At 41.9% G+C, this 19,764-nt stretch overlaps 1 protein-coding gene across 3 annotated transcripts in view; it reads right to left on the bottom strand.

Annotated features, from left to right (window-relative positions):
- The window catches only part of PTPRA (protein tyrosine phosphatase receptor type A), a 162,829-nt gene that overhangs the window by 37,286 nt on the left and 105,779 nt on the right, over nt 1–19,764 (bottom strand). For all 3 annotated transcript variants that reach the window (XM_039223910.1, XM_039223922.1, XM_039223918.1), the window contains 3 exons: nt 11,516–11,600; nt 10,368–10,441; nt 10,033–10,169 (listed from right to left, as the gene is read on the bottom strand). In XM_039223910.1, the coding sequence (XP_039079841.1) occupies nt 10,033–10,169; nt 10,368–10,441; nt 11,516–11,600 (296 nt within the window). The remainder of the gene's footprint in view (nt 1–10,032; nt 10,170–10,367; nt 10,442–11,515; nt 11,601–19,764) is intronic.

The following is a 19,764-nucleotide window of genomic DNA, read 5'->3' as shown; positions in this document are numbered from 1 at the left end:
GGCTCAAACTCACAAACCCTGAGATCATGATCTGAGCCTAAATCAAGAGTCGGATGCTTACCGGACTGAGCCACCCAGGTGCCCCTCCCTCATATAATTGAAGTCAGAAGTTCTCTTTTGGCCCTTCCTCTTCACATCCTCTTCCTTTTCCTTCCACAAGTAAATGTAAAACTTGGGTTTACCATCGCCTTACTTTATTTGTATCCCACACATTCTGTATCTTCAAACAATTTATGTTTTTTTGTTCAGTCAGTCTGGTTTTTGTTTTTTTATGAAAATGGAATCATAATCAAGGGGTGGCTTTTCCTCTTGCCCAATATTATAGTCTGAAGATTCACTCAGCTTGTTCCAGGGAGTCAGAGTTCATTCACCTGAAATACTTTGTGACCCTCCATTTTGATACCACACCAACATTTACTGATCCATTCTACTAGCGATGACTACTTGGGTTGTTTAGAGTTAACAATCGTGCTTTGAGCACTAATTTGTATGTGTTTCTTCATGCACATGTGCAAGAGTTTCAGGTATGAGTATCTTTGACCTTACCACATAAGGCTGGGCTGTTTTTCGAGATGGTTGTATCAGTTTACACTCCCAAAAGCAATGTGAAGTGTTTCTGTTGTTATGTATCTTCAACATTTGCTGTCAGGCTTTAAATGTATCAACTGTAGGTTTAATTTACATTTCTCTGATTATTAATGAGGTTCACCATCTTTCCACAGTTTACTGGTCAATAGGGTTCCCTCCAAGTGTTTCCCCTATTTTTCAACTGGACTGCTTGTTTATTTTCTTATTTGTGGAAGTTCTTTATATATCCTGGATACTCATCCCCTGTCAGTACAAGTGTCATAAACATATTTTACTAAGTTTGTGGCCTGCACCTTCATTTCTTTTGTTGTGTCTATTTATGGACAGAAATTTCGCATTTTAATGTAGTCAAGTTGAATTCTTATGAAATCCTTTTTTACTGTGAGATCTTAAGTATACTTTCCTCCATTACTGTCTCTCTGTTTCATTGTTTTGTCTTTTAAATTACAGTGTCTGCACCAACTGGGACCAATTTTTTGCTTCGTATGAAACAAGAATTCAACTTCATTTACTCCTACAGGGTTACTCAGCTGTCCCAGCACTACTCATTGTAAAGACCATCCTTTCCCCCATCAAAACTGCCATAAGTACGTTTCCACTCACACAGAATCTGCTCTGGGGCTATTCTGTTCCAGTGGTCAATCCGTCTATCCCAGTGAATACAAAACTGTCTTAATTAATTAATTTTGTATTAACTCTTTATATCTGGTAAGGCAGGTCTCCTCACCTTGTTCTTCTTCTTCAGGAATGTCTTGGCTATTCTTGAATCTTTTCTCCTCCATATAAATTATAGAATCAGCTTGTCAGGTTCCACAAAAAACCTGTTGGGATTTTTATGGGAATTGCATTGAATCTATAGATCAGTCTGGGGAGATTTGACATCTTTACAATATTGAGCCTTCTAATCCACTGATCTTAACTTTTCACTATTTAGGCTTTTTCTTCAATGTCTTCAAACACTTTTATAATTTTCTCCAAAGATTCTGCAAAATTTTGTTAAATTTATTCCTAAGTATTCTACAATTTGGATGCTACTGTAAATGACATATTTTTAAAATTATTAGGTTTTCTGATTGTGGCTTGTGTGTAGAAATGCATTAATTTTTTATGCTGTTTTTATATCTATCAACCTTGCTAAAATGACTTATTAATTCTAATAAATTTAGCTGATGAGTATTTGGATTTCTCCAAGGACAATCTTCTCTGCAAAAACACATGTTTTGTTTTTTCTTTTCTAATCCTTAGTGCTTTTTTTTTTTTTTTTGCTTCATTGTGCTGCCTAACATCTCCAGTATGGTTGCTGGGTCTCATTCTCTTCTAAATCTGAATCCCCTTGCAAACACTCTCACCCGTCACCAGTGCCTAAGGACTCTGCCATGACAGGGTATCTACTTCCTTTTAAGGCAGTTCATCCCATCCTGGAATAGTTCTGTTTAGGAGCAACCAACACCCAGACACACATTTCTTTTGTATTTCCCTTGCACTGACTAGTGGAAACCCTAGAGGTCAGCTTCTCTGTCCTGTGGACACCCTAAACCCCCAATCCCCTGGACTTTGAATTCCAGAGCCCCTGACATAGTTCCTGCTCATTCCCATAGGCCTGAGACTCTGATTCATTTATTTAGAGATAGTTCGTCAATGTATAGGCTATTCTGTCTTCACTTACTCAGATGTCACAGAGTTCTGTCACCAGATTACACACATGTGTTCTCCACTTGGAAGTCCAAGAATTAAGCTGTCTCCATAAGGATGCAGACAGAGTCCAGAGTTGGGTCAGGGAAGGTGTCACATCTTGCAATGTGACATGGTAGATCTGGACCATCTCACTGGCTCTACTCTTCTCCCTCTTCTCTGTCACTTACCCTCTTCCTCTCAGAAGCTAACTAAATTTTGCCTTTTTCTTTTAAGCCTGTACATGCTCCAGGGACCTCAATAAATGGCTTTTCAAAGTGTTTCTTTTAGATGAATTCAATGCTTCTTAGACAAACGCTGGCCAGTTAAAAAAGTCCAGCTTATATCTCTAGGACGAAGGCCATCGCCTGGAACTTTCAACCATTGTGGGGTTTCACAGAAATGCTGCACACTCTCCTTTTAGCCTCGAATATCTGAAAACAGCTGTCATGTCCTATGCTTATTATCCCTTCAGCTGTTCACCTCCATGGTCCAATTTTTGCCACAACAATTTCCCATTTGGTGATATTCCTTTTCACATAGCCTTGATCACAAGACTCCTGGGCATAGTTGAAACCAGGACATCAACTTTTTATTCTACATATTACATATCCATTAAAGTACAGTAGATATTATGTTAGCTAAGCTCCATTAGTTTCATTTACCATATTAAAAAAACTCTACTTTTTAAAATGTTATGAAAAGAACATGATTACAAAGAGTCAAATAATTCAGTAAAAAGTTAAAGTTCCCCATCATGTCTCTCCTATCTTCTGCCCTCCTTGTAGTCAACCACTGCTCATAGCTCACAGTATTTTCCAGGCTTTAAAAAGTAATTCTTGGCGGGGGTGTGGGGGTGTGGGGGTGGGGTGGCTGGCTGGCTCAGTCATTAACTCTTGATTTTGGAGTCATGAGTTCGAGCCCCATGTTGGGTGTAGAGATTATTTAAAAAAAAAAAATCTTTAGGGGTGCCTTGGGGGCTCAGTTAGTTAAGTGTCTGACTCTTGATCTCAGCTCAGGTCTTGATCTCAGGATCATGAGTTCAAGCCCCACATTGGGCTCTGCGCTGGGTGTGAAGCCTACTTAAAAAAAATTAACATCTTGGGGCGCCTGGGTGGCTTAGTCGGTTGAGCGTCCGACTTTCACTTAGGTCACGATCTCGCGGTTCGTGGGTTTGAGCCCCGCGTCGGGCTCTGTGCTGACTGCCAGCTTGGAGCCTGGAGCCTGTTTCAGCCTGTGACTCCCTCTCCTAGAAATAAATTAAAAAAAAAAAAAAAAAAAACATTAATAAAAAAAAATTAACATCTTTAAAAAATAAAAAGTATTTTTAAAAAATCCAATGAAAAAAAAATCCAATGAAATGTGTTTTCTCTTAACAATGACTTAGCGATCTAGGTCAAGACATTTATTTTTTATTATTTTTAATTTTATTTAGTTTTTTAAAAGTTTATTTATTTTGAGAGGGGGGTTACACATGCACACATGTGAGCAGGGGAGGAGCAGAGAGAGAATCTCAAGCACGGACAGAAGACAGCGTAGAGTCCAATGCAGGGCTTGAACTCACGACCCTGAGCTTGCGACCTGAGCTGAGATGAAGAGTCGGACACTCAACTGACTGAGTCACCAAGGTGCACCTCTTTTTTTTTAAATCTTTATTTTAAGTAAGTTCCAAACCTGATATGGGACCTGACTCATGACAGTGAGATTAAAAGTCGCATGCCCTACCAGATGAGCCAGCTGGACACTCATAGAATTTCATAATAGATGCAAGAAATAATTTAGCCATTCTGCTAATTGATAGACATTTGCTTTCATTTTATTTTCTTTGCTATTACAAATAATGCTATAATGAACAACCTTGTACAAATACATATTTGGTTTTCTATTAGAGTCCCAGATGTTAGGTCAGATAGTATAAACCTTTAAAATCTGATTGATATTGCCAAATCATCCTTCCATTGCTATCCCAATTTAAACTCGCTCTACCGATGCATAACAGCATCTGTATCCAAATACCTTTGCCCATACTTGATATCAATCTTCTTAAATTTTCAAATCTAACAGGCCCAAAATAATGGTTAGTGTTAATCTGGATTCCCTTGACTACTATATGTAGTTGAGCTTTTCATATGCTTATAGACCATTTGGTTTCTATGAACTATTAATTTTTCTGCTGCAATGTTTACTTTTTTCTCACAGGTTTGTAGAAGCTCTTTATATATTATGAAAAATTCTCTACCTGTGGCAAACTGTTTCCATCAGTTGGCCATTGTGTGGCATCATTTTTCATAGGAACATTTAATATTTTAATATATTTATTATCTTTCTATTATTCTGTTGTGGATTCTGAATCTTGTGTTTTGCTTAAAAAGGCCTTCCTCACCCCATGATCATATCATTTTGACAGTAGACGTAAGCTGGTATGTTTGCCTTATGTGCTACTCCTTCTCTTTCCAGCCAGGGCCACCTGATGCGGGCACAGTCACGCCTGCGCTGCACTGTGCCACACCAGATCCTCACGACTGTGAGGCCAAGAAAGAAGTGGAGGCTTCCCTAGAGGGCCCCAGAGCCCCAGGGTAAGGCTTGTTCTGCCCGAGGGCTGGCAGTCCACATCAGCTCTGATTCTGCCAGCTTTCCAGAGGCTTCCCAATTAATGCTTTGGGGTTTTTGTTTGTTTGTTTTGCATAATTTGGTTGACTTCTGTTTTTAAATAAAAAACCTTAACTGACTTAGCAGTTTAGTATTAGAGAGGGCTGTGGTGGAGAGACTGATGGGGGAAATGAGGGCGATGGAACTCTGCTCATTGGATTCAGATGAAGGGAAAGGAACTGTCAACCAAGTTTCAGGATGGGAAAGAGCAAGCCACTCACAGTTCTGGACTTCAGTTATGCTTGCAATCGCCTGGGCTACGTTCTCACACTGGCAGTAAAGACGTGGGGAGAATCCCAATTAAAAGGAGATGAGAAACGTTAAAACCAAGGTGTGGGGTAACTTTTGACAATATATAATAAGAAAAAGCTCAGCTCCAACGTCAAATGTTTATCTTCAAAGACAGCACAAAACTTAGGGCTTTTCTATGACTGTGCCATGTATTTTGCTGAACCAAATTAGTGTTCTGCTGATTGCTGAATGTTAATGCTGATGGAATTTACATCTTTCCTGGGTGGTTGATGTGAAAGACAGGGCCTTAAGTGAGACAATGAAAATGATGCCGAAACAGAGGAGTAGGGAGAAAGCCAACTTCTAAAAATCTCTATTATGCTCTCCACTGCACCTTTCTTTTATGAGGAAGACTGTCCCACAACTCAGCTCTCATTGCTCATGGGTAATCAGGATACAAGCACAACACAATTTGGAGGTTAAAATACATAAAAAGAAAAGCAAAGAGCTAATACCTAGAGGAAACTGCAGGAATTCAGGGAGTTGGATCATCAAAAATCATAGGAATAGTTGTTGATACAGATTTTAGAGATCTCAGACCAAGGAAGGAAGAGTACCATTTTTGGATAAGGCCAAATTTCTAATTTCAAATTACGGTACAGTTAAGCGAACTTCTGCAGGTAGTGTAACAGCCAGGAGACTGGCCACAAAATGGCGGCCGCGCTTGGCCAGTAGAAACCTGGACTGAACGCTAAATTCAGCTAGGTAACAGTGAAAACCCAGAAAGCCCTTGGCACAAAGTAGGGGATATCAGTGCTACAGGGGCTCCAAGAGGCTCAACTTTCCAAGTGACACCTTCACTGTGTCCTGAAGGGATCTATTAACACTTGCCTTGCAGAGAGCGCACATATGTGTGGAAAGTACTGGAATCTTTCAGAAGTGCTTCCTAGTCTTTACCAGAGTGAGATGCTGGTGGAAGGGACTGGCTTCAAAATGAGATTCCTGATGTTAGTGGGGCGGAAGGAGCCTCAGAGGCCATGGTCACCAGGGCTCTGACATTTCTAGTCGTCGATAAGTCATTCGAGGTTCCCAATAATAAAAATGGGAGGCAGCCCACCTAGGTCACTTAAGGAGGATTGCCTAGACTGCTAAGCTAGAGAAGGGCTCCTTTGCATCCAACTCCTGGCCTGGGTCAGTTCATGACCCAGAACCCTTCAGTGTTAGGCATGTGTAAGGAAGAACCCTACCACATAACATCAATACTCCTATACCATGAACTTCCTCTTCATTTTCCCTTAAGAACCTATAGCCATTTATCATGGTAGCTCCCTGGGATAAAGAGAAATATACTGTTTGGGATCTACTAGGCTCTGGCCTTGAGCTAATTCCTGGGAACCCAGAATGCCACTATTTTATGCTAGTTAGAATGGAGGTTTTGCAGGCCAGGTGATGGAAGGAGTTTGGGCCCAAACTGCACTTACATTAGGAACTACCCATTTTCCCAGTGTATGGGGGGAACAGCTATCCAGACCAAGTGGCAGAACACCCACACTGGTCCCTTAATCCAATGGATAAGTTGGACCATTAAAACAGCAAGAGCAAATGCAAGCTTTGCCAAAAGGCTAAGTCTCTAAGTGAGTTACAGAGGTCTTAAGTGCTACAGAAGATTAGAAATTGCAGGATAATGAGAGAATACATTTGCATGTATGACTTTAGTGACGGCATGAAGCAAGTGCTCTGTAACTGCTGGATTATTAGCTATTCTGATGCTTCCTATTACCGCCTCCCCACATGCAAGCTACAAAATAAACAAGCGTCAGAGACTGACAGTATTTAAGGATGTCAGATTAGAATATATGAATCATGTAGAACTGTCGACTTGCAGGTGCTTTTCCAGATGCACTCCTTTCTACAAATTAACATAACCACTGGAACCTGGAATATAGCTACTGACTAACAGTTTTTTTTTCCTTTATGGAGCACAAAAACCACACGAAGCAGTTCCCATTCTCATGGCAGGAGCAGCCTCAGTGATCAGTCATCTTGACCTCTCTCTGATGTGATCTGGCTCATTAGGATTTTGTCTGTTTCACAGGATATCACTCTGACAACTATGCTGAGGACATCAAGCTCACAGGACTTGGAAGAGCAAAAACTTATGTACCTTAGATGTTCAGGTTGGACATAAAAAAGCCTGTGACATGTCGGGATATCCTCTCCAACATAAAGGACAAGTTGCTGCTCCTTCCTCATCCCCCTCACTCCTTAGGAAGGACTGATGCTTGCTGAGCCATTTTACATTTTGAAGACAGCATATACCACATGCTGGTGTCCTGTTCTGACTCATTTATTGAGTGGTCTGAAAAGAGAGAAGGCTTTCTAGCTAACCCAGGCCACAGAGAATTTGGCTCTGGTTGATCCTGTGGGACTACAATTGTCTGTGCTTAGGGCGGAACAGAAAAATCCTAATGAAAAACTTCAGGATTTTGGGGACAAAACCATGATCCTGTCGGCAAGATCAGGTTCCCAGCTTAGCACTTGGCTCTGGTAGAGACTATAAGCCTGACCATGGGTGACTAGATATCTAAATGGCTTCAGCTGCCCATTATCAACTAAGTAGTATATGATTCAATAAGCCACAAATTTAAACATGCCCAACAGAATTCTACCACCAGATGGAAGTGATGTGCACGGAGCGCTTGCTACATAGCCGCTCCAGATGCACCTGACTTCCCAATGATATCAACAGTTAACGCAAGAAAAAAGTCCAACTTAGTGCGCAAATGGCTCTGTGAGACATACTGGCCCATGCTGGAAGTGGACTGATATGGGATAATCTACTTAAGGGATGTTCTGAATGAGTACAGAAGATAAATCCTTCCAGGAAACAGAACTTCAAGCAAGGTATCACACCACCTCACTGGAGGTCAGGATCTAAGCTGATCTCTGGTGGTGGATAACTGGAACAAGAAACAGAGGAGATATTTATGCTTCATGGGTATGCTCACCAGATAGCACTCACTGTTAAAAACTTAGGGGGTGTTGCTCAGCCCTTTCCTCCACTACCTGCAGTGCTAGACCAATGAACCCATGAACACAGTGGCCATGGTAGCATGGCAAATGGCTCTCACCACGACCTCTGCTTAAATGTGCCTACCATGTCTCTAGGAATACCACCTCACCCAGGGATTTACTGGAATGCTTTATCTCAGGCAATATTCCTCCAATAAAACACTTGTTTCACAGAAAAAGACATTTGGTCATGGGGTCACAAACCCTATTACCTAGAAGCAGTGGACACTATGGATTATGCAACAGTAGAGTGCCCACTGGGGACCCAGCTATGGTATCAGGCTGGGTGCTATCTTTAGGCATGAGGTAAATATTCTCAATCAATAATGAGTAGTAAACAGTGCCATTTTTCCAATAGCCAATATGGAGCTATTCTCCATATTATAGCTGATGATTTTCTCAGAGTACAAATCTGATCATATCACTCTCCACTCCTCTAAGCCCTTCAGTGATGAAACAAATGTGAGTGGTGACTCACCCACCCAATAACCATTCTTCCCTTCCCCCTTGCTACTATGGCTTCCATTCTGTGGGGCTGTCTGCCTAACCCTGACACGACACAGGAATAGTCTGAATTGATCTCAGTCAGCTGCAGAAAGCCTAACTCTCCCTTGCTTGTGACTGATTTAAGAAGGAGCATATGACAAGGGAAATCTTCAGAAGCTCTTGGGAAAGTTTTCCTCACTGATAAAAGGAGACACACAGCAAGAAACAGTCATCCTTTTCCCACTGGACCTTGTTATACCTCTATGTGGCACTTAAAACTGAGGAAGCCATTTTGGTAACATGAGAGGAGTCAGCCTAAGAGACAAAGCTGACACATGGCTGAGTGGGAAGATGGGAAGGAGACTGAGAGTTTAACAATGCCCAAGTTGATGAATTAGCCAACTGTGGAACTGTTCGTCTTTGTCCATCCCCCTTTCTCTAACCATACCACCTTATGCCAACCCATCAGCAGCTCTGTTCTTAATAATTGCTGCAGCCCCTAACTGTACTTCCTGCATCTACTCTGGTCTCCCCATGGGCTCTTCTCTATTTAGCTGCCTGAGTGATTTTGTTTTTTCTTCAAAATATAAATCTTGTCCATTGCTTTCCTCTTCTGACAATCCACAACATCTATAGCCTGGCCCAGTTTTCTTACACAGTTTCATATCTTACCACTTCCCCAAGTCTCTGCCTTTTAGCCACACACAGCCCTTTATTTTTTGAATGTGCTTTTCCCTTACCCACCCTTACTAGTGATAGTTTGGCTTCTGCTATTTCCAGTGCCTGGAATATTCCTCACCCCCTTTTACCAATGCCTTTGCCTGTGATTGGGGCTCAATTAAAACATAATTTCTTCAAGGAAGTTTTGAACTGGAATCAGAACTGGTGGGTGGGGAATATCAACTGGCAGATCCACAAACATGCTCAGCTTCCTTAAGGGAGTTCCCCCCCCCCCCCAAAAGTACAAAGCTAAATACCCAAAATGAGGCCTGTGCTTGGCAGTCTTGCATGGTCCTCATTTCTATTACTCTTACTGTCTATTACTTAAGACAATCTGCGACCCCTGTTCCAGTATTTATTAAGCAGAGTAACAGATGCAATGATTAATGGATGGACGGATGGATGGATGGGTAGATGAGAGAGGTGAGGCAAATCTTATTTCATTTCCTGTCTACGATCACATAGGAAAGGAGTCAGATGAACCTGGTAGAAAATTTCTCACCTCTTAACCCATTAGAAACCTGTTTTCTACCCCTTTGTGACTCAAAAGGCCCGAACTTCGACCTTGGTCTGCCCTCCTCCCTGTTGACACACCAGCCTCAGCAAAGAACTCACATTGAATTCCTCTCTGAAGAGCTTATTGTCATCAGCCATTCTCCGGTTAATCTCCTCTTCCAGCTTGTCCACAGGCAGGGGTGGATACTTCCTGTTGGTGCTTGGGGATCTGGCCAGAAGTGGCACGCTCTGGGGTTCTGCAGCAGACAAGGGGGTAGGTTGGCCAAGTGCTCTGGAGACTAAACTGGGTGTTCTATCGCATGCGCCAGACCTCCAAGAACCAGAACTGCTTTCTTCAAGTCTACTCCCCACCCCCCACTTTTAGGATGGGAAACCCCTAATTTCTTGATTTTCTTCTCCAGGAAGTTTCCCCATATCATTAAAGGGTGCCTTACCCACATCCTCAGTGCGGCCATTGGATAAGCGGAAAGAATTGGAATGACTCCCAGCTTGCTTGTATTTCTTAAACCTAATGAGAAAATGTTCACAGTGAAAAAGCATAGAGTCAAGAGAGACCAATCACTGGCTTTATATTTCCATGTATCAATTCAGCATCCTGAATCTCCTTTACCAAATAAACACGTTCTTTTAGAGACAGGCCCTGCACATGCTGAGGCAGCTCCATTCCCAGGTGATCAAGTGCGTCAGATGTTCCTGTGCATCCCCAGCACACTAGACTACAACCCAGGTGCCCTAACGGTATATTCTGGCTTGTATGGCTCCTTTATGTGGCTCCAATCCCAGGACTCACTGGAGATGGACAGCTGCACCAGGTAGAGAAGGGATAAGTGAGCAGGATACAGTGGAAGGGAGATAAGAATGTCCCTATTAAGCTAAAATGGTGGCATTTCCCTGGTACAATCAGGGAGAAGCCCAGAGATTCAGACTGGGTGGGCACAGGTCTGGCTACAAGTCTCCTGCAGAATGGTGGAGACACATGACAAAGTGTAGGGGTGTGTAAGGGTCCCTTCTCTTTATCCCTGCAAAAGAACAGAGGGAGCAGAGAACAGCTTAAGCCAAAGACAAGGGCAGAGTTAATCCCAATTACCCAGGGCAGTAACTGTAGCAGGAAGAGGACAAACATCTCTCCCTTGTCTCCCCTGGCTTCCCCTTCCTTGCTTTTCCTCCCTGTTTGAGTAGCAATATCTAGAGGACCCTGCAGAAAATCATTAGGGGGAACTCTGTAATTCACATGGTTCAGTTTAGCACACCAGGGTCAGAGATCCTAGATCTTAGGTTTGCCCCAAATGCCCAACTAGAAATATAGGTCTCTAGTCAGCACATCTCCACTCGGGTACTTTTAGGGGTTGCTACAGTAGGGTTAGATCTGAGGATCTTAACTCACCCACCAGTAATTGCACAGATTATGCAGAGCTTTTAAACCATTATTATGTAGAATCTTTATCTTAGTTATCACAAGGCAGTTGCAAGTCCCCTCTATCCGATTCACTGCCCTTACTGTCTTCTGGGCTGTGTGGGCGTACTGAGACCTTGGGGTATTGATACAGAGTCCAAGAGAATGCAGAAGCTTTAGCATGCTCACCTTAACATGTATAGAACGATGATAATAAACACGATCACTAGCAGAGAGGACAGGGCCACCATCACTGCAATAATTGGCGTCTCATCTGAAATGGAGAGAATAAAATATGTCATCACCATTGTACGCAACGGAGGGCTCATTCAATGCTTCTGTAGATGGTAGAGCAAGGACAGGGAGTGAGAGACAGAACATTTTCCAGTGCCAGGGCTGGTGTGGGTGGAAGGCGAGGGAAAGGTAGGGTGAGGACCCAGGGTGACACACCCATCTCATCTCTGACTGGTACTTTTGTTTACTGTCTCCCTGCATTGGAATAAAAGCCCTGTAAGGCAGAGACTCTGTTTCTTTCATTGCTATAGAGCCAAAATAATGCTTATCACAGAACAAACAAACGAACCAAAACCTCAAATATCTGAAAAGCATGAACACATCAATCCTGATGGCAGACTAGGTGTGTAGCGCCCACAATGCACTCTGTCCTAGTCTCAGTGGGCTCCATCTAGAGGAAGACAGGGGAGGAAGGAAAAAGGACAGTTTTCCTATTATAAACTCAAATGGTTTCCTGGCATGGAGAATAATGGTCCTGATTAAAGCAAGGAGACATTATTAGGTACTTAAGTACTGTGCATCCAAAAATGCTGGGAACTCTTTTGTACCTCTTTCCACAGCCACCTTTTACCAGGAGCCCAACTACAGCAACATCTGGCTCGGAGACAGAACAGCTCCTCCCTTCATTCCAAAGGGCCCAGCTTCCTATCCACCCAGTACTTAGCCTCCTTTCTCATGGCAGCCAACCGGGTGCTGACTCATCCTCCTCCAGTCCCACCCCCACCATGAACCACACAACTAGTCTGAGTTTGTAACTATCTTCACCATTTCCTGTTCCGCTAAAAGGGAGGGCATATCCCTCCCTCGCAAAGGGCAATCCTGTCACATACAGTCTGGATCACCTCCATTATTGTCACCTCAAAGACTTGTCTTCTTGATCAGTAACTGTAGCCAGGCACTGCTCCAGACTCTGAGAACAGAGAAGTGATCAAGCAGACGAGTGACTGAGAGCCTACATTCTGGGGGCAGAAGGGGCATATTATTCACAAACAAGTTAAACATACGATTTAGACGGGGACAAGTGCTATGACGCAGAGCAAAAGGACGGAGAGTGATGGGTTAGAGGGGGTTATTATACAGTGGTTTGGGAAGGTCTGAAGTGCTTATTACACTGAGCAGGGGTCTAAATAATGTGAAGAAGTAAATCATCAAAGATCTGAGCAAGGAGCTTTCTAGGTACAGAGAACAGCAAGCATAATCTCCCTTAGCAGCTTGGCAGGCTCAAGAAATAGCACAAAGGCCAGTTTTAGTACAGGATGTGACTGCAGAGGTGGGCAGGAGCCAGAAGACTTGGGGCTTTGTAGGCCACGGGAAGCAGTGTGGATTTAATTTTGAATGTGAGGAGAAGCACTATGTGATTGGAAGGCTCTGAACAGGGAAGAAATATAACTGGATTTGCATTCTTTTAAAAGATCAGCTAGTTAAACTGACTCATAAGCAGCAGTCATGAGGTGGGAATAGGGCAGAATACGGCATCATAAAAGCCAAGAAAAGAGTGTTTCAAGGAGACAGCAATCGACTCAATCAGATACTGCCAATAGAGTTTAAGGAGGTGGGTTTCACAGAGAAGTGAAACAAGATTTGACAAGAGAGCAGCTATCGGTGACCTTTTAAAGAGTCATCTCAGGGCGCCTGGGTGGCTCAGCTGGTTAAGCATCTGAGTTCGGCTTAGGTCATGATCTCACGGTCTGTGAGTTTGAGCCCCGCATCAGGCTCTGTGCCGACAGCTCGGAGCCAGGAGCCTGTTTCGGATTTTGTGTCTCCTTCTCTCTCTGCCCCTCCTCTACTTGTGCTGTCTCTCAAAAATAAATAAATGTAAAATATAAAAAATGAAAAAATATAGAGTGGTCTCAGTTGATTAATTGGTGAGAAAGCCGAAAAGGAGTGACATAAAGATGGAAAGAGAAGATAGTGAGATACCAAGTCTTATCTGAGGTGAGGACTTTGACCATAAAGAGGTGCAGAGAGAAGGAACAGCAGCTGGATGGAAATGGGGGATGGAATGGTGTTTAAAAGCGATGGGAAGTAGACCATGTTTCTCCGCTGATGGCAATTTTCAGACACACCCTGATATATGGCTCTCATCGGAAAATGAGCATTCAAACCGGCTACCTACTCCCTCCTCTTTGAAGAATTTTCAATTCATGGTCTCCACAACAAAGCACTCCTCTGATTATCTATCTCTTGGCTGCTCCATCTCATTTTAACCTGACTAGCTATCCCTCTTCCAACACCAGGTCTCCAAGTGTCTGACTTCTGCAGGGCTCCATCCCTGGCCTCTTTTCTTCTCTTTTTAAAATTTTTTAAAAAAATGTTCACCTTTGAGAGAGGGAGAGCAAGAGCAGGGGAGGGGCAGAGAGAGGAGACAGAGGATCCCAAGCAGGCCCTGCACTGATAGCAGAGAGCCCGGTGTGGGGCTCGAACTCAAGAACCACGAGATCATGACCTGAGCTGAAGTCAGAGGCTTAACTGAGCCACCCAGGTGCTCCCTGGCACTCATTTATGACCTCTATCTAGCCGCCAATGTGATCAGATAGATGGCTTTAAGCACAAATGATATGCTAGCAATGCCCACGTTTGCACTAGTTGGCCAGACCTCTCTTGTGGGCCTATATGTCACCTCCACCTAAACTTCACAGGCAGTGAAACCTTCTGGGTCTAAAAACCTTCTCTCACCATTCAGTAGTCAGCACTGCCATCCATCCTGATGCTCAGGTAAGAAACATGCATATCCCTTTGACTTCTTCCTCTTGCTTATCATCTATATCCAACCCAGCTACAAGTAATATGTTTTAGACCTAAAATCACTGCTTCAGATTTGTCTGCCTTTTTCCATTCTGTTGCCATCACTGTGGTCTCAATCCCCATCCTCTCTCCTCTGGACCACAGTAATAAGCCTCTGTCCACTGCCAATACATTCTCCACAGAGCAGGCAGAGTGGTCTCTTAGGAAGTGAGTCAGACCATGTTCCTCTTATAAAACCTTTTGGTAGTTCCCCAAGCCTTTGGAATGAAATCTGACTCCCTTACCCTGGCCTAGAACAACCTCCCGCACCAGCCCCTGCTTGCCCTATCCCCTGCTACACTTTGCTTGCTCATTCCACTTCAGCCTCTAGCACCCTTCATGCTGAGTTCATTCCTTCCTTAGGCCTTCAAATAGTTATTCCTTCCTGCTTTACATCGCCGCCCTCCATTCTTTGCCTGGTTACCTCCTAGTCATTCAGTTCTCATTTTAGGCGTTACTTTTCCCAGCAAGGTCTCTCTTGACTTCCTAAAACTAAATTAGGACCTGAAGTCTTACTTTCCTTATCTCTAAAATAAGTTATCTGCAGATTAAATGAGATCATCCATGTAAAGTTCTTGAAGCAGTAACGAGCACACGTTATGTATTCACAGCCAGTATTGGCTATTATCTTCCTTGTTTTTCTCACAAAGCACTCTGTTATTGCTCTTGATAATACCTCCCATACTTTGTAATTATATGTTTATTTGAGTGCAGTTGATTAACAAGTGTCTGTCCTTCACACCATAAATTCCACAAGGGCAAGAATTACATATCTGCTTTGTTTCTTACCATATACCTAAAACCCAGACAGAATTTCACATACATCTGGCACTAAACAAATGCTAGATTAATGACTTATCACTAAATATGTCTTTGTTAAATGCCAATCACACAAAGGGGTGTATACCAGGCATTAAAAGAAGGTAATTAGAGACATCTGGCTCAAGATAGTGAACTGAATCCATAATCTTCTTTCTCTTCCCAAAAGTACATTGAAATGGTAGAAAAACTATAAAACTACTAATGAATCAAAAGCCTATCTGGAGGGTAACAAAGAGTGGCATCAGCAGACCCAAAACAGGGATCTACAGAAGATGACTAGAGAGACTGGACTACTGCCGCAATCAATCAGAGGCGAAGAGCCTCCAGTTGAAAGGTAAGTACTAGTTCAAGAAGTCTGGGCCTGGAGACACCTCAAGCTTAGAGTCACCCAGGCCTCCCTGTGGATGAACGTGGGCCATGGGGTAGCAGGATGGTCTGTCAATGCAGGAACAGTACACCCACAGGTGGGGTGACAAGCGGTGTGCCCCAGCCAGACTCTGCTGGGAAAACAGCACTCTCTACAGAGTGGATGCAGATGGCTTTTTTTTTTAAACGTAAATTGCACATATATTTTTAAACTTCGTATTGTGGAAAACTTACACAAAGAGAATACTACAGTAAATCTGGGTGTATTTGTCATTCTACTTCAACCTGATCACTACACGCCAGTGTTTTAAATCTCTACCAGGCTTTCGCAACCTCACACCACTGACATCCCTATTGGCAGGGGGGCTGTCATGTGCACTGTAAAATGTTTAACAACATCCCGAGCCTCCACCTACTAGACGCCAGCAGAAAACCTCAACTGTGATGACCAAATGTCATCTGCAGACACTGCAAAATGTCCTCTGGCAGAAATCCACCCTCAGGTGAGAACCACTGGTCTATACCCACTCCACTGGACTATTTCATTTCTTTTTTTTAATTTTAAAAACAACTTTATTGAGGTATAATTTACATATCATAATATTCACCTATGTTAAGTTTACAATTTAATGATTTTTAATAAATTTAGAACATTTCCATCATCCAAAAAAGATCTCATATGTCCACTTACAATTAATTCTAGCTCCTGATCCCAGCTTTAGGAAATCACTAATTTTTCTGTCTATAGATTTGCCTTTCCTATACATTTCATCTAAAGGAATCATATACCAGATAGTCTTTTCTGTCTGCTTTAATTAGAATAATGATAATAATGTTGAGGTTCATCCATGTTCTTGTATGTATTTTCGCACATTTGTTTTATTACTGAATAGTATTCCACTTTGTAGATGCCATTTGATGAATATTTGTATTGTTTCCAATTTTGAATGTTATATTACTATCATAAACATTTGTGTGCATTTGTGTATAAGTCTTCACGTGGAATATGTTTTCATGTCTATGAGATAGATGTTAGGTTTTATCATAAGTTTAGCTTCTTAAGAGACTGTCAAAATGCTTTTCACAGTGGCTATACGAATTTACATTCTCGCCAGCACTGTAATAGTTTTCCAGTTTCTCTACATTCTCGCTATCGCCCTTTGCCTTTCCTTTTGATTATAGACATTCTAAGAGGTGTGAAGCGGAATCTCACTGTGATATTCAACATCATGTTATTAGCCATTTTTATATGTTCAGTGACTTTCTTTTCAGGTCTTTTCACCACTTTTCATTTGGGATTTTGTCGTCGTTGTTGAGTCATAATTGTCTCCTACTTCTATTCAACACTGAACTGGAAGTTCTACCCAACAAGACAATAGAAAAAAAAAGAAGGAAAAATGGAAAAAGAGGGAGGGAAAGAAAATGAGCTAGTTAGATGAATTCAGATCAGAAATGGAAAAAATTTAAATGTTCTTACTTGCAAATGACATGAAAGAAAATTCTAAGGAATCCAAAAATAACTATTGGACTAATAGGAGTTCAGCAAGGTCACAGGATATATCAATATAAAAAATTAATTGTATTTCTATATAATGGCAATGTACACTCAGAATCAAACTATATACTTAGTGAAAGATTAATATACAGAATATATAAAATACAATTATGACTCAACAACAGCAACAACGACAAAATCCCATTTCATTCTTTTTTGGCCGGCGTTGGTGGTATAGTGGTGAGCATAGCTGCCTTCCATTTCATTCTTTTTTGAAAGAGACAGAGTGAGAGCACATGAACACGTAAGGGAGGGGCAGAGAGAAAGGGAGAATCTTAAGCAGTCTCCATGCTCAGTGTGGAACCTGACACAGGGCTCGATCTCACAAATGTCCATCGATGAGTGAACAGACAAGCAAAATGGTGTAGACGCACACAATGGAATATTTTCAGCCTTAAAAAAGGAAAAGAATTCTAACATATGCTACAACATGGATGGACCCTGAAGACCTCATGCAAAGTGAACAAGCCAGTCACACAAAGACAAATAGTGTATGATTCCACTTGTACCTAGAGTAGTGAAATTTAGAGTCAGAAAGTAGAATGGTGGGTGCCAGGGGCTGGAGGGAAGGGAATGGGGAGCTAAAGTGAGGATGGAGTTTCAATTTTACAAGATGGAAAGAATTATGGAGATGGACGGTAGAGATGCTTGCACAACAGTGTCAATGAACTTAATGCCAATGAACTGTACACTTAGGAATGGTTAAGATAGTAAATTTTGTTATGTATATTTTACCACAACAAAAGAAATGGGGGGCGGGGAGGAGGAGCAATTTGAAAATGAAGAAAGTTCTTAGAAACTAAAACATGACTGGGGGAGAAACAACCTCAAAAGAAAGGCTGAACAGGAGAAAAGACAAAACTGAAAAACCAATTAGTAATGTGAAAAACCAAATCATGGAAGCTCCCAAAACACAGAGCAGTTAAGAGTGAGATGGAAACTGTGACAGCAAAGAGACAAACTGGAAAGATCTAGGAGTTCCCAAAAAAGAAAACAGTAAGGTAGAAGGGAAAGAAATTATATAAGAAAGTTTTCTCAGTTACCAGGCCAAAAGGGATCATCAAGGTTGAGTGGCAATACTGAAAAAGAAAAAGGAGCTCTGCCTAACTACATCCTGACGAAGCTTTTAAAAGTTTGGATTGAAATCAACCAATTAACCAGAAGCCACCCTTAAAAACTTAAAACAGAAGAAAAAAGGTTCCCTATAGAGAAACAAGAATCAGATTTATGTATGACTCCACATCTAAAATACCATCGCCAAAGTCAATGGTGCCCTGTCTACGAAGGCCTTAGGAAGAACTTTGAAAATGGAGTGTTTCATCTAGCCAAATTTTCATTTCAGCATGAGGTCAAAAGAAAGGCATTTCTGGAGCATGGGGCTTTAGGGTCAGACAAACCTGAGAGTTCAAACACCTACTATCCTACTTAGGAGTGGTGTGACAATCTCTTGGAAACTTTGTGCGATGCATTGTGAAATACAAGCATATTATCACTCTCCACCTCTTACAGTTAATGGATGATTTAAAAGAAGCAACATTTGCAAAGTGCCTGATATCAAGGGAAAAGATTGGGCCTTGGCATCCAAAAGTTCACATACTAGCAGATTTTGGACTCAGGCAGGTCCCTATGCCTAAAACAGGGAAACTACAGCCCAAATGTAGCCCACTGCCAGCTTGTATACATAAAATTTGATTGCAGCACAGCTGTATTTATTCATTTACATACTGTCTAAGACTGCTTTTGCACTCCTAAGGTAGGGCTGAATAGATGTGGCAGAGACCGTATGATTGCAAAACTGAAATTATATATTATCTGGTCTTGGATATAAAAAGTCTGCCAAACCCTGATCTAGAATGTTATTCTCACCTCTCCTCTTATACAGTTCCAGATGAAATATCACCTTTTGTGAGTAACTGCTCATCTCTTATACTTCCATGACACTATGGACCCACTCTGCTACAACACTGATCACACTGAATTAAAGCCACTGACTATATGTCCATTAAATTACAAATTTCTTGAAGGCATAGATTCAAGATCAGACTCAGATATCCCTGCCCTCAGTATTTATTCTTTCATTCAACAAATATTTGAGTGACCTGTTGTGCCAGGCAGGTCTTGAGGGTAGAGTAATGAATAAATAAAAATTTCTTACCCTTATGAAGCTTACATCTAGTAGAGAAGAAAGAACAGGTAAGTAAAGAAATATATAATACATGTAGTGATGAGTGCTACGAAGAAAAATAAGGAGGGTAAAAGAGGAAATGGGGGGAAGCGTTCTGTGATGTAAGATGGGGTGGTCAGAACAAGTCCTGAACGAATGAATGGATGGAATGAGTATCAGGAAGGCAAAAGCAATGCAGTATTGTTTATGGGCAATGCAACAACTGCAAGCAATATGACAAGAGACTCAGCTAGCTAGATAACTTGGAAATTAGTAAAAAAATTATTACAGTGAATATTTAGCACTTCTGCAGCAGGCACAGAGCAAAGCACCACACATAGATGATACTGCTCAGTTATCCTAAGAACCCTAACAGATACCATGATTAACCCTGTTTTATTGGGTGAGGAGACTGAGCACAGACATTAACTTGCCCACAGTACACAGCTCCAA

Source organism: Hyaena hyaena, unplaced genomic scaffold (genome assembly GCF_003009895.1).
Source record: "Hyaena hyaena isolate Hyena2069 unplaced genomic scaffold, ASM300989v1 scaffold_16, whole genome shotgun sequence".
In the NCBI taxonomy this organism is placed as follows: Eukaryota; Metazoa; Chordata; class Mammalia; order Carnivora; family Hyaenidae; genus Hyaena; species Hyaena hyaena.
The sequence above is the reverse complement of the archived record's forward strand: the minus strand, read 5'-3'. Positions and strand labels throughout refer to the sequence as shown.